At 38.6% G+C, this 15,930-nt stretch overlaps 1 protein-coding gene across 5 annotated transcripts in view; it reads right to left on the minus strand.

The window, feature by feature from the left end:
• MTR (5-methyltetrahydrofolate-homocysteine methyltransferase) overlaps nucleotides 1-15,930 on the minus strand; it is a 121,813-nt gene that overhangs the window by 43,696 nt on the left and 62,187 nt on the right. For all 5 annotated transcript variants that reach the window (XM_023727987.1, XM_004372790.3, XM_023727986.1 and 2 more), the window contains one exon: nucleotides 1,254-1,433. In XM_023727987.1, the coding sequence (XP_023583755.1) occupies nucleotides 1,254-1,433 (180 nt within the window). The remainder of the gene's footprint in view (nucleotides 1-1,253; nucleotides 1,434-15,930) is intronic.

Below are 15,930 nucleotides of genomic sequence, written 5' to 3' on the forward strand. Positions count from 1 at the left end.
TGAGAAGATTCCTCTACTTTACTCAGAGCAGTAGTTACTCCTCTTAAGTTTTATATATAGGAGTAGAAAGTAAAGAACATATAAAGTTCAACAGTAATTCAGAGGTTTTTTATGCTAGACATAGACCAAAACTTCACACATTATGGCATCACAAGGCATAGCTTCATAGTTTTTCCTACTAGACTTGAACCTCCTGAAGGGCAAATACAAAATCCTATTTATCTCTGTATACCTCTACAGCAACCATGACAGGGCCCAATACATAATGAGTGCTCCATAAAACATTTGCTGGATAAATGACAGAGATGATAGAGCTAGAGCTAGATATAAATATAGGAAAATAGATAGACTCCTAGCACACCTTATGATAATATCAAGTATTAGCATGCAATGTGGAACAACAGGCACTCTCATTTACTGCTGGTTAAATACAAGCTGGCTCATGCATTTGGGGAGACAGTTTGTCATTATCTACTACTATGACTCAACAATTCCTCTTCTGAGTATATGCTGTAGAGAAACTCATACACCTGTGCCCAAGATACGTATACAAGAATGTTCATACGGGCATTGTTCATAATGTTGCCAAACTGGAGTTAACCCAAATGTCCATTAACAGCAGAATGGTTAACTGTAGAATAGTTTTACGATAGCATATTATACATTAATAAAAATGCACAAACTACAGCTACAAGCAACACAGATTAATCTTAAAATGAAGTTGAGTAAGAAAAACAAAGGTATAAAAGTATCTTATGATTCCATTTATATTAAGTTCAAAAACAGGCAAAATTAAACTATGTATATTGTTTAGATATAATACGTAAGTAATAAAATTATAAAGAAAAACAACAAAGTGGTACCACAAAACTCAGGATGATGGCTACTTCATAAAGTTCAGGATGAGGGTATAATCAAAAAGGGAGAGCTATTATGGGGGCACTAGCTATGTTCTATTTTGGGACCTAAGTGAAAGCTGCTATATGCTTCATAATTAATTACTTATTAAACTCTATGTTTCCTGTATTCCCCAGAATGTATGTTATATTCCACAATTAAAAACAGGGCTATAAAAGAAAAATTAATAAAAAATTAAAGGCCCCTATATTTCAGAAAAACAATTTACTACCTAAGAACAAGAACGTCAATATTCCCCACCCATGAATATATACGTTAGCTCCAACTATTCACTAGAGCCATGAAATAAATTCAAGCCATGTCTTGGGTAGAAGAGAGAAAATTCCCAAACTTACTTTAATGACTTTTGTTGCATAGATAAAATTAACAGCATACAAGTTGTGTTCTTCCATCCCAGTACCAATGGTGAGGATATTGGGGTCAAAGATGATGTCATATGGATTAAAGCCCAGTTTCTTCACAAGTAGATGGTAGGCTCGGGTGCACACTTTGATTTTGGTGTCTATTTCTGTTGCCTGGGGAAAGGAGCAAAAAATGTTGCTTGAAATTCAAAAATAAAGTGTTATCTATAAAAACAGAAGCACATTTCACTCATCGGAAGCACTCTTAAGTATCAATGTTTGGATTTCACAGAAATACAAATGCCAAGCAGCCTCTCTACATTTATCAAGTCATCTCAGAGGAGGAATTGGCTTAAAGATGCCTTTGTGTTTTCATCAGCACAACAGCTACCCTGCTTCTGTAAAAATCAAATTTTACACACACATAGATATGGTTTATTAATAAATAGGCTTCAAAAAATGCATGCATGTGATAAAAATTCAAACACTAAAGAAGGAAAGAATAGAAAAATAAGTGTTCCTCCTCTTGACCTGGCTTGCAGCATCCTTACCTATCACCCAGGAAACTGCCACTGCTTTCTTGGATATTCCTCAATAATATTCTAAAAAGATACAAGGAAATGTATTTCCAAGCCCCACTCATCAAAACACTGGCTTGTTAACAAAGGAACTCATTTGCTGTTAGTTAAAGTACAAATTGTACTTCACAAGCATTTGAGGAGACAGCTTCTCAGTATCCACTACTTGTTGTTATGTTGTTACTGTTAGGTGCCCTCAAGTCAGTTCCGACTCATAGCGACCCTATGTGCAAGGGAATGAAACACTGCCCGGTCATGCACAATCCAGTATGGTGTAATCCATACTGAAGGCTGTAGTCTTTGATCTTCCTCAGTAAGTGCTTCAAGAACTCTTCACTTTCAGCAATCCTCACAATCCTTGCCATGCTTGAGCTCATTGTTGCAGCCACTGTGTCAATCCATCTCCTTGAGGGTCTTCCTCTTTTTGCTGACCCTCCACTTTACCAAGCATGATATCCATCTCCAGGGACTGATCCCTCCTGATAACATGTCCAAAGTATGTGAGACGTAGTCTCAAATCCTTGCCTCCAAGGAACATTCTGAGTGTACTTCTTCCAAGACAGATGTGTTTGTTCCTTTAGCAGTCCACGATATATTCAATATTCTTCGTCAACACCACAATTCAAAGACGTCAATTCTTTGTGCAGCTTTCACATGCATATGAGGTGACTGAAAACACCATGGCTTGGGTCAGGTGCACCTTAGTCCTCAAGGTGACATCTTTGCTTTTCAACACTTTAAAGGGGTCTTTTGCAGCCGATACGCCCAATGCAATGCGTCTTTTGATTTCTTGACTGCTGCTTCCATAGGTGTTGACTATGAATCCAAGTAAAATGAAACCCTTGACAACCTCAAGCTTTTCTCCATTTATCATGATATTGCTTACTGGTCTAGTTGTGAGGATTTCTATTTTCTTTATGTTGAGGTGTAACCCATACTGAAGGCTGTAGTCTTTGATCTTCATCAGTAAGTGCTTCAAGCCCTCCTCACTTTCAGCAAGCAAGGTTGTGTCATCTGCATAATGCAGGTTGTTAATGAGTCTTCCTCCAATCCTGATGCCATGTTCTTCTTCATATATTCCTGGTTCTCAGATTATTTGCTCAACATACAGATTGAATAAGTATGGTGAAAGGATACAACTCTGACACACACCTTTCCTGACTTTAAACCATGAAGTATCCCCTTGTTCTGTTCGGATGACTGCCTCTTGATCCATGTAGAGATTCCTCAGGAGCACAATTAAGTGTTCTGGAACTCCCATTATTTGCAATGTTAATCTATAATTTGTTATGATCCACACAGTCGAACGCCTTCGCATAGTTAATAAAACACAGATAAACATCTTTCTGGTATTCTCTGCTTTCAGCCAGGATCCACCTGACAGCAGATATCCCTGGTTCCACATCCTCTTCTAAATCTAGCTTGAATTTCTGGCAGTTCCCTATCGATATACTGCAGCCACTTTTGAATGGTCTTCAGCAAAATTTTGCTTGCATGTGATATTAATGATATTGTTCAATAATTTCCACATTCAGTTGGATCACCCTTCTTGGGAAAAGGCATAAATATGGACCTCTTCCACTCGACTGGCCAGATAGTTGCCTCTCAAATTTCTTGGCATAGATGAGTGGGCACTTTCAGCGCTGCATCCGTTTGTTGAAACATCTCAATTGGTATTCCATCAATTCCTGGAGCCTTGTTTTTCATCAACGCCTCCAGCGCAGCTTGGACTTCTTCCTTCAGTACCATTGGTTCCTGATCATACGTTACCTCCTGAAATGATTGAACGTCGATCCATTCTTTTTGGTATAGTGACTCCGTGTATTGCTTCCATCTTCTTTTGATGCTTTCTGCGTCGTTTAATATTTTCCCCATAGAATCCTTCAGTATTGCAACTTGAGGCTTGAAATTTTTCTTCAGTTCTTTCAGCTTGAGAAAATCTGAGCGTGTTCTTCCCTTTTGGTTTTCTATCTCCAGGTCTTTGCACGTCATCATAATACTTTACTTTGTCTTCTCGAGCCGCCCTTTGAAATCTTCTGTATAGCTCTTTGACTTCATCATTTCTTCCTTTTGCCTTTAGCTACCTGACATTCAAGAGTAAGTTTCAGAGTCTCTCCTGACATCAATATAGGTCTTTTCTTTCTCTCCTGTCTTTTTAATGACCTCTTGCTTTCTTCATATACGATGTCCTTGATGTCATTCCACAACTCGTCTGGTCTTCTGTCATTAGTGTTCAATGCGTCAAATCTATTCTTGAGATTCTAAATTCAGGTGGGATATACTCAAGGTCCATACTTTGGCTCTTGTGGATTTGTTCTAATTTTCTTCAGTTTCAACTTGAACTTGCACGTGAGTAACTGACGGTCTGACCGGCAGTCGGCCCCTGGCCTTGTTGACTGATGATATTGAGCTTTTCCATCGTCTCTTTCCACAGATGTAGTCAATCTGATTCCTGTGTATTCCATCTGGTGAGGCCCCTGTGTATAGTGACCGTTTATGTTGGTGAAAAAAGGTATTTGCAATGAAGAAGTCGTTGGTCTTGCAGAATTCAATCATGCAATCTCTGGCATCATTTCTATCACCAAGGCCATATTTTCCAACTACTGATCCTTCTTTCTTTTCCAAGTTTTGCATTCCAAACACCAGTAATTACCAGTGCATCCTGATTCGTGTTCGATCAATTTCAGACTGGAGAAGTTGATAAAAATCTTCAATTTCTTCATCTTTGGTCTTAGTGGTTGGTGCGTAAATTTGAATAACAGTCATATTAACTGGTCTTCCTTGTAGGCGTATGGATATTATCCTATGACTGCCAGCGTTCTACTTCAGGACAGATCTTGAAATGTTCTTTTTGACGAATGCAATGTCATTCCTCTTCAATTTGTCATTCCTGGCATAGTAGACCATATGACTGTCCAATTCAAAATGACCCGTACCACTCCATTTCAGCTCACTAATGCCTAGGATATCGACCTTTACGCGTTTCATTTCATTTTTGATGATTTCCAATTTCCCTTATTCATACTTCTTACCTTCCAGGTTCCAATTATTAATGGATATTCACAGCTGTTTCTTCTTATTTTGAGTCATGGCACATCAGCAAATGAAGGTCCCGAAGACTTGACTCCATCCACTTTAAGGTCCACTCTACTTTGCGGAGACAGCTCTTCCCTAGTCGTATTCTGAGAGCCTTCCAACCTGGAAGGGGCTCATCCTCCAGCACCATATCAGACAACGTTCTGCTGCTATTCATAAGGTTTACACTGGCTAATTCTTTTAGAAGTAGACTGCCGGGTTCTTTTTCCTAGTCTGTCTTAGTCTAGAAGCTCAGCTGAAACCTCTCCACCGTGGGTGACCCTGCTTGTATTTGAATACCGGTGTCATAGCTTCCAGCATCACAGCAACACACAAGCCCCCACAGTATAACAAACTGACAGATGCGTGGAGGGTATCTACTACTATCTATTACTATCACCCAACAATTCCACTTCTGGGTATATGCTGTAGAGAAACCTCATGTATATGCGCCTAAGTTACATATATGAGGATGTTCACAGCAGCATTGTTCATAATGTCTACAAACTGGAAACAAAACTCAAATGTCCATCAACAGGTGTTGCTGCTGTTGTTGTTAGCTGCCGCCAAGTCAGCCCCTGACTCATGACAACCCCACGCACAACAAAACAAAATGCTACCCAGTCCTGGGCCAATCCCAAGATTGTTTGTGGATTAGACTGTTGTGATCCATAGGGTTTTCACTGGCTGATTTTCAGATGTACATTGCCAAGCCTTTCTTCCTAGTCTGTCTTAGTCTGGAAGCTCCACTGAAACCTGTTCAGCATCATAGCAACATGCAAGCCTCCACTGACAGATGGGTGGTGGTTGCACATGAGATGCATCTGCCAGAAATTGAACCCAGATCTCCCGCATGGAAGGCAAGAATTCTACCACTGAACAACCACTACCCCTTCATCGATAGTAGAGTAGCTAATTGTGGAATAGTTATATGATAGAATATTATATGTTAAGAAAAATGAACAAACTACAGCTACAAGAAACACAGATGAATCTTAAAAATGAAATTGACTAATAAAAAAAGGCATAACCTTTAAGACATAAATACAAAGTAGTATTACTCTTCCAAACAGTGATCCTGGAGGGCAAAGCACTTAACTCCAACAGGGCTCAAAACCCCCAGTTCCTTCCCATCATCCTCAGAAGAAGGATCTCCATCACCAATTTCATTTCTTATCATTTACGCTCTCACCTACTCCACTCCTCCCATGCTGGCCTGGCCCCTCTGACGTTCCTGAAACCCACGGAGCTTGCTCCTACCTCAGAACCTTTACACTCACAGCTTCCACTGCCTGAAACATGCCATGACATGGTTCATCCTGCATATTCCTCAGGTCTCTGCCCAAATGTTACTTTCTCAGAAAAGCTTTCCTTACACCCTCTCTAGACCAGCCCCATCTCCATCCTTCTGGCCTCCTCCATTCTCTACCCTCCTTCCCTGCTTGACTCTTCTTCAGAGCAGCTCTCGTTTCCTGATATTATATTAAGTTGACAACTTGTTTTTTATTATTTGCTTTATTATTTACAGGCAGTCCCCAGGTTACGAACATCTGACTTACATACAACCCACAGTTACAAACCAACCCTCATAAAGACTATTATATTAAAAATTTAAGGTACATACAAAGGTTCATAACAACAAACACATGCTACTTTGCAAAAATATTATCAAAATATTATTATTATTACTTTATTATTATGTTAAAGATGTTTTAGTGTATCTGGAAGTATTTCTTTAATGTTTCTTACGCATAGAAAGGTACACTATATACTATATACTAAGACATACATTTGACTAACTGACATTAGATACGAACCATACCTAACTGGTTTGACTTATGTACAAATACAACTTAAAGCAGACTTAGGAATGGAACTCGTTTGTAATCCAGGGATTGCCTGTATTAATTTCTTAACTTGTCTTTCTCAACTAGAATGCCAATCTTGCTGTTTCCCCAGTGCCTAGAACAGTACCTGTCACAGAACATGCCCTCAATATTATGTTGACTGACTGAAAGGGCGAATGAATACAGTCGTTACTCAAGGTATTTCTGAACTTTGTCTTAGAAACTATCTTCAGGTCAAATTTACAACCTCAATACACAATTGATTCGTCAAATTACATTCTCAATGATTTCTGATTTTATGAAAAATATACTCTGAAAAAGTGAACACTTGCTATCACCAGAGTGTTTACAAAAAAATACATACAATTCTGATGGGCAATTCTAAGTGAATGTGAAAAATGTTCCTGAAAAATGGCCAACACCAAAAGGTCCCACCACTGAACATTTGTAAAGTGTTTTAAAGAAGGCAAGGTTATTTCAAATGTGACCCTCTGGGAGAGAATGTAGATTGTGTGTGTGTGTGTGAGGTGGAGGAGGGGTGGTGAAAATCTTCATACCCATAGTTGGTATCAATCCCTGGCTAGAGCAAAGGATGGGTTTGCTTCAGTCCTTCCAAGGAGAGGTCTTAGATGGGATATAGCAGAAAGAGACAGTTCATACAAAAAGCAAAAAGATTGTGACTTACTGACTGGGGACTTATTTTAAACAAAACCCAAAAATATATAGGTAAGACCCACAACCTATGCTCTACCTTTGCCTTTCTTTTAATAATCTAGCCCCTAAAATGAGCTCTATCCCTGCACTTCATGTCTTTTTGAAATCTCACTGTCTTAGTTTTTTCCTGAGTTCAAGTCTTTCTTCCACTTTCACTAAAACCTCTGAAAGGAGGTGAATCCTGCAAGGAGCTGAGCACTCAACTAGCCCCTATTTATTCTCAGTGCCCAAAGCACAGTACTTGGCACAGTAAAGAGGCTAAAACATGAAAACTGTATTTGTCCTTTCTCCATAGGACTACCAGCATCAGAGAGAAGGAGGAGTTACAGGTAAAGAATGTGCCCTGGGTTTACAACAGGGTTTCTCAACCTTGGCACAATTCACAGTGTGGACCAGATAGCTCTTTGTTGGAGAGGGGAAGGGGGCCTGTACTGTGCATTGCAGAATGTTCAGCAGCATCCCTGCCACTAGATGTCAGCAGCACCCTCCCCCAAGTTGTGACAATGAAAACTCTCTCCAGATACTGCCCCCCACCCCCTTACCCTCACAAGCCGTTGAGAACCATTGGTCTAGAGTAACCACTGGTGACACAGCTTTTAAGGAAATCAGAATCCAGACTCATCCACATACTCATCATCATGCTTGCTCATGTCTTTTCTCCAGAAACTACAGACAGATGCTGTTTGTTGGAAGATCCCACTCTGCAATGCTAAATATTAAAGCCTGGATGAAGCAACACTATATCCTAATAGAGAGCAAATGAAGCCTCAAATCTTCTCTTTCACAAAAAAGAATGCCAGGTACATGCAAGGCAGCTGGGACACTGAGCATCTCAGACTTGGAAGTGTTGGAACCAAGAGTGGTCTTGGCTGCCTTATACTCCTCACATCCCAGCCATAACCCCCCAGCTCTGAAAGCAATCTGGACATGTCTCTTACTTACAAACAAATAATTTAAAACACAATCCATCTTAAGAAGAAAGGCCCAAGACTAGAACTATTCAATCATGCACTCTTAGCCAGGGAATGGTGGCCTATGGACAGCTACTGAAAAAAGGTCCCTGAAATGCAGAACTCTATGTCAGATTTTAGCAAAGCTCACAGAGGGTTAGAGGAGGAAATGTGAGAATCAACCCTTGGGCTAATGTCAAGTACCTTCTTACAAGGTAAAAGACAAGGGAAAACTAAAAACTGTTGACTTCAGTATCCTAGAAACTCTGCCCAATACTACACTGGATAACCCGACTAGAAGATCCAAGAGCATCAACTGAAAAACAGTGCTAATTTATCTAAATTCAGTCAAGAGGCTGGTTATGAAATAAAAGTCTAAAAAATCACTACCAAAGGGAAATTATATACGAAAGAAAAAATAAGCCACTCACCAGCACCACCACAACAAACTAACACCTAGGAATGATATTGAGATTTCCCATTAAAGGAAAACTACAAAACTTGATTGAACAAGTAATTGTAAAGACATACCATGTTCCTGAATGGCAAAAATGAATATTGCCAAGATCAATTAAATGTTAATTAATATCCCAATGAGGCTTTATTTCTCCATGAGTTAGAAAATTATTTTCAAATAATTTTTAACACAGGGAAATGCTCATGATAAATGGATACATTTATGAGATATTGATTAATATAGTTTATACATAAGTACAAACAAAAAAGTAGTGTATTCTATCATGTGATAATTATTTCTAAGATGCCTTACATTATTAAAAATTATATAAAAATAATCATTTAAATTAGAAAAGGAGAATTAAATCTAGAGAATAAGTGTTGATGAAGTGATTTTGTGCTATAACAATTTCAATAATAAACAGACTCTACATTTTGTTCAGAGGTAAAGATAACTTTTGATCAAAATTACCAACAACAGCAAAAAACACAGAATGCTTCCTTGTCTGTCTTGCAATCCAGAAGTCCTGTGTTCAGGCTGTTATATTTGGCCTTGACCTTACAGTTTCGTTTCCTACTTAAGGGAGCTGCTTTCTCCTTATAAGCAACGGGGTCATCTAGTAAAGCAAATCCTGTTCTTAACTGATTGTTACACTCAATAACAGTATGATAACTCAACTGATAGAAGACATGCCTGTAGGCCAAAATATCAGTATTACTGGTTTCTGCACTCTGCAAACATATGAATTTTTTCTTTGCTCTTTATAATTTTCAATACTTACCTCATTTCTACAGTAAGCATAGGTTACTTTTATAATCACATTAAAGATTATTTTTAATTATGAAAATAAGTTTTTTTTAAAGGTATCTTTAATTCCATCACCTCACTCTAATAATTATTTTCCTTTATGGCATTTTCCTCCACTTGCTATCAAATGTAGTTTTTACTGTCATATATACAGTGTCTATATAATTTTGGCTTTTACATTTATATTTTCTAAGCACTGCCATGCTGTGCCATAGTCTTCATAATTAATACTGAAATACTCTGGATAATATCCCAATATAATGATGTAACCTAAGTTATCAATTTCCCTTCTATTGGGCATTTAGCTGGTTATATTTTCAATAATGCTAGTGTAAAATCTTTGTATATATATTACTCTTAGACTGCTGAATTATTTTGTTGGGATAATTTCCCAAAAATGAGATTATTAGCTCAAGGGTATGAACGTTTTTATGGCTCTTGACAGCTGTTATATTCTTTCAAAAGGACTGTACCAGTTTATACTATAATCTGCAATGAATGAGGCTTTCTGTTTTACCACTGTTGTACCAGCAGAGACCTTGATCATTTTACATTTACTTTTGCTAATTTAGTATGGATAAAACATTACCTTAAAATTGCTCTCGTCTGCATTTCTTTTATTGCTAGCAAGTTTAAATTTTTCCCTACATTTCCTTTTTATTTGTGCGCACATTCAAATCTAAACTTCTTAGAAAAGATGGAGCACCATGCAGTGGTAACAGACAAAGCATGGTGATAATGTAGGATTTAGAAAGTGACATCAGCCTTGAAACGGGGCAGACCAGGGTCAAAACTTGGTTCCACCATGTCCTAGCCACCTGACCTTGGCTAACGGTAACACAGGGATGGGAGCTACCCCAGGTGATTGCTATGAAAACTAAACGAGATACATTTTGTTGGTGATTTTCAGTCAGAGTACACATGAGAATCACCTCTACGATTTGTTAAAAATACTAACACCAGGTCTCACCCCAGACCAAAAGAGTCAGAAACTCAAGGGATAGAGTCCAGATATCTGTATTTTTTTTTTTTTAATTCTGGCAGTGACACCCCTTCCCTTCCTAGTCCAACTGTTTCTGCTTTGCATTCCTGGTTAAGCGCCACAGATGTGCAGAGCACACAACATTCCATTCTCACTCTTAAAGCTGACCTTGCTTCCTACTTGACTGAGAAAATCTGAAGCAATCAGAAGAGAACATCCACAGACTCCCACCAGCACGTCCATTAACATGCCTGCATATCTGCACTTGAACACACGGCCCATGCTTCCATCTACAGCCCCTCCTCTCCATGTCTACCCTGATTCCACCCCCTCAACTACACAAGGTCACAGATCTACCAACTGCCTCTTTCCTCTCCTGCATCAATTTCTCCCTTTCTTTCTACCAGACCATTCCCTCAGCTTACAAAAACACGCTATGATGTCACACACTCATGCCCCTTCCGAACCTCACAGGCCCCTCTGGTTTCTACCCTAGCTCTCTGCTTCCCTACACAACAAAACTCCTTAAAACAAGCTAAGTACGCATTATAGAGGAAGTCAGCACAATGTGACCGTGGCAAAGTCATAGAAACTTCATAGACATATCCAAACACCCTGATGGACAGAATTACTGGGCTGAGGGCTGGGGACCATGGTTGCAGGGGACATCTAGGTCAACTGGCACAACATACTTTATAAAGAAAATGTTCTCCATCCCACTTTGGTGAGTAGCACCTAGGGTCTTAAAAGCTTGTGATCGGCCATCTAAGATATATCTGCTGGTCCCATCCCATTGGAACAAAAGGAAATGAAGAAAACCAAAGACACATGGGAAATGTTAGTCCAAAGGACTAACAGTCTGCAAGTACCAGAGCATCCACTAGCCTGATCCCAGAAGAACTAGATGGTGCCCGGCTACCACCACCGAAAGCTCTGACAGGGATCACGATAGAGGGTCCCAGACAGAGTGGGAGAAAAATGTAGAACAAAATTCAAATTCACAAAAAAAGACTAGACTTACTGGTCTGACAGACTGGAGAAACCCCAAGTCTATGGCCCCCAGATACCCTTTTAACTCAGCACTGAAGTCACTCCAGAAGTTCACCCTTTAGCCAAAGATTACACAGGTCTACAAAACAAACAATAACACATGTGAGGAACGTGTTTCTTAGCTCAATCATGTAAATGAGACCAAATGGGCAACACGTGACCAAAACAAAGACCAGAAAGGACAGGAAAATGGGACGAATGGAAATGGGGAACCTGGGGTGGAGAAGGGGAAAGTGCTTACACATTGCCAGGATTGCAACTAATATCACAAAACAATTTGTGTATAAATTGCTGACTGAGAAACTAATTTGCTCTGTAAACTTTCACCTAAAGCACAATTTAAAAAAAAAGCTGTCTATACCTGGTGTCTCCAATTCTTCTTCTCCTATTCTCTCTTGAACCCATTCCAATCTAGCTTTCACCTCCTTAGAAACAGCACATAAAAATCACAAACGACCCCACTTCTAAATCCCAAGGTAAACCCTTGGGGCTCATCCTACTTGACCTATCCATAGCACTTTAATAATAGTTATTAAGAACTGATCACACCCTTCTCCTGGAAGCTTGTTATTCACTTGGGTCTAGGACACACTCTCTTCTGGTTCTCCTCCAAACTGGCAGGTCCTGCCTAATCCTTCTGCTGGTATCTTCTCTTCTCCCCAACCACTAAATAATCAGTCTCCAAGACTCACTCAGTTCTAGGATCTCTTTGTCTCTACAATCATTCCTTCGATGAGCTCAGCCAGTCTCACCACTTTAAATGTCATCTAGGCATGGGTATATTCCCAAATTCCTATCTTCAAGCCCAATCTAGCACCTGAAATCCAGACCCATCTAGACAACTGCACACTCAACATTTTGGATGTCCAGTAGACACCACAAACATTAAGATGTCCAAACCCAAACTTCTGATCTCAGTGCCCCTCCTTCCCTATCCCAAACTTAGTCATTTTAGTCTTCCCAATCTCAGTAATCCACTCTTTCAACTGCCTGGGCCAAAAAGCCCTGAAATTATCCTTGACTCTTCTTTCTCTTACAACCCACATCCAGTGTGGCTCTACCTTTAAAATATATGTAGAAACAGATAACTTTTCACATCATCTCTTGCTTCCACCTTGTTCCTAGCCAATACCATCTCTCCTAAATTAAGTTTGCTTAGCCCCTAGAGACCATTCTCCACAAATAACCAGAGCAATTTTAAAACATAAGGTGGATCACATCTGCGCTTCTGTTCAAAACTCTTCAGCGGCTTTCTAGCTCACTCAGAATAAGAGCCAAAGTCTTAACAAGGGTCTGCAAGGCCCTAACTGGTTTGGCCTGCTACTTTTCTAACCTCATGTCCTCCCAATCTCCTCGCCCCTGTGATCCAGCTACACTGGACTCCTTGCTGTTTCTCAAACACGACAAGCATGTATCTACCTCAAGACTCCCTCTGCCCAGAACACTCTTTCCCCACACTCCCTTAGCTCTTTCAGGTATCTGCTAAAACATCACCTTATCCATGAGGCCTTCCCTAACTATCCCATATAAAATAGCATCCCTCAGCCCCTACACCTTGTCCCGTTATCCTCCTTCTTCATTTCCCTCCACTGCACTCAACACCATCCAACATAATAAATATTTGTTTTTTTATTTATTATCCCACCTTGCTTTCCTAAGAATATAAATTGCTCAAGGACAGGGATTTTGTTATATTCCATGCAATCACCTCAGGGCTTTACCTGCCCTGTTTTCTTGCACAAGAGTCTACCAGAGGATGCACTCTACCAAATGAGGATTAAATCAAGAACAAGGACACTATGAGATCTAAACACCTAAGATCGGAATCCCCAGAATAATGGTGGAGGGACAACTCACAGAGATAGCTGTGTAGTCTGATGACTGAACAACCCTCCCAGCTTAGAGCAGATCAGAAGACGTGCAGAGAAAATTCTTCAAGAAATTAAAATGCAGTTTACTTAATGTGTTTGGATACATTGCATAACCGGAGATTTATACAATTAGAGGATAGTTTGGGGGTGAAATATAGGAAACAAAGCAAACAAAAAGATAATTATTAACTAGAAAAATAAGGTGCAGGAAAGTAATCATGGTTCAACTTTTATATTGATTAATAATGTAAACACTGAAAACAGTTATAACTAAAATTAACTAGAGTGGGAAGATGCAGGGTAAAAGTAAATCTATGTGGGTGGGTGTGGGGAATGGTAAAAAAGAGAAATCCTTAACCATTGGAGGAAGTCGATAAATATTAAATAAAACTGGAATTTGAAGATAAGGAGGTAAACGCTACAAGAATCAGCTAAAAAAGTTGAAAGCAGTTACCTTTGGGGATCTGGGAAAGGCAAAAGGAGCTGGGAATTTCTGTTGTTTTTTTTTTTTTAAAGAAGCTTATAGAAGTAGATATTCATCTCTAACTATATGCATATCTAGGAGTCCCTGGATGGCACAAACAGTTAAGCACTTGGCTACTAATCGAAAGGCTGGTGGTTCAAATCCACCCAGAGGCCTTCTGAAAGATTACAGCCATTGAAAGCCCTACGCAAAGTTCTACCCTGAAACACATGGGGTCATCATGATTTGGAATCACTGAACAGCAATTGGTGGTGATCTGCATATATCCCTTTGATAAAAATAAAAACTAAATCAACAGGTCCCACCACACTAAACTAGTAACGAAGTGAGACTACATGAAACTTCTCAAAAGGAAAATTTAACAACGTGTATAAAAATTTTAAACATGTACACCCTTTGACCTAGCAATCCCACTTCTAGGAATTGACTGGAAGAAAATCATTGTACAAGGGGTAAAGACTGTAGAACTAGCCTATTCATGAAACATTGTTTATGTTACTGAAAAATAAGAAACAATCAATACTGGATAACAGACTAAGTAAAACATACATATACTGGAATATTACACAATCATGAAAGATGAAGTTATAATCTCTATTTTCTAAAGTGGAAAGATGCCAACATTCTATCTCGTGGGGAAAAAAGAATTACAAAACAGCAATGTAATCTCATTTTATAAAAAAATTTCCATCTGCTGGAACCTCTTCTGCTCCTACCCCAGGATGGCCCATGACTTTCACACTGAAAATAAAAATGCATCTTTTTTACAAAAATAATAAAGCTTGTATTAAAAATGATTTTATAAAATAAATACAAAAAAGGCAGAGAAAAAAAAAGGTACATTAAGCCCACCACTTCTTAATTATATAAATAAAAAATCAGTATGTCCCCATCTGAGACCCTCCCACCCCTATTTCCCAGTCAACAACTAGCCTGCTTCTAAAGCACATATATATCCATATAAACACTTTTTATTAAATAAAATTGGAATCATGTCACTCCTTTTTTTTACTTTTCAACATATTAAATGCATGCTTCTATCTCCTCATTCTTACTGATGTACCAAGATTTAAACATTGCCCCACTAATGGACATTCAGAGTGTTTTCAACTTTTTGCTACCACAAACGCTATAATGAACGAGAGCACATATCCTTGAGTACGCAACCTATGCAAGATTCCCAAGAGGCTGAATCAAAAGGCATGAATTTTTAAAAACTGTTTTAAATCAAATATTGAATAGATTCAAAAATATTTTTTCAAGTTATGTGAGGCATAAAATGTAACAGTACAATGATCACTGTATACCCATTATCCAGGTGAACTATCACTATCTTTGACACTTCCTACATGCCTCTCCCTGATCCAATGGCAGAGACATTATGAGAGTTCCTGTTTACCAATCTTTTAAATTTTATTTCCTTTTTGATAAAGGGAATTAATATCTCATTATTGCTTTATTTTGAATTGCTTTAGTCATTATGAAATTTAGCATCTTCTCATAAGTTTATTGGTTATTTGTATTTCTTTTTCTATAAATTGCTTATTCATTTCCTTTGCCCATTCATCTATTGGGTTGGTTAGGGTACTTTGCTCTCTGATTCACAGAAATCCTTTGCATATTAGGGATATTAATCTATTGTTCTTACTCATGCTGCAAACAGAGCCATGTCTTTTACCATGCAGTTTCACATTTTTATGTCAACAGTTCTACCCATTTTCTTTCTGGCTTCTAGATGAGCAAGATCTTCCATATCCCAAGTTTAGATGAGTATTTTCTGATATATTTTTAGAATTAAAAAAAAAAAGGAATTTTTTTTTTTTTTTTTTTCAGATCTTTGATCGATGTAGACTTTT

Source organism: Trichechus manatus, unplaced genomic scaffold (genome assembly GCF_000243295.1).
Source record: "Trichechus manatus latirostris isolate Lorelei unplaced genomic scaffold, TriManLat1.0 scaffold00021, whole genome shotgun sequence".
Classification (NCBI taxonomy): Eukaryota; Metazoa; Chordata; class Mammalia; order Sirenia; family Trichechidae; genus Trichechus; species Trichechus manatus.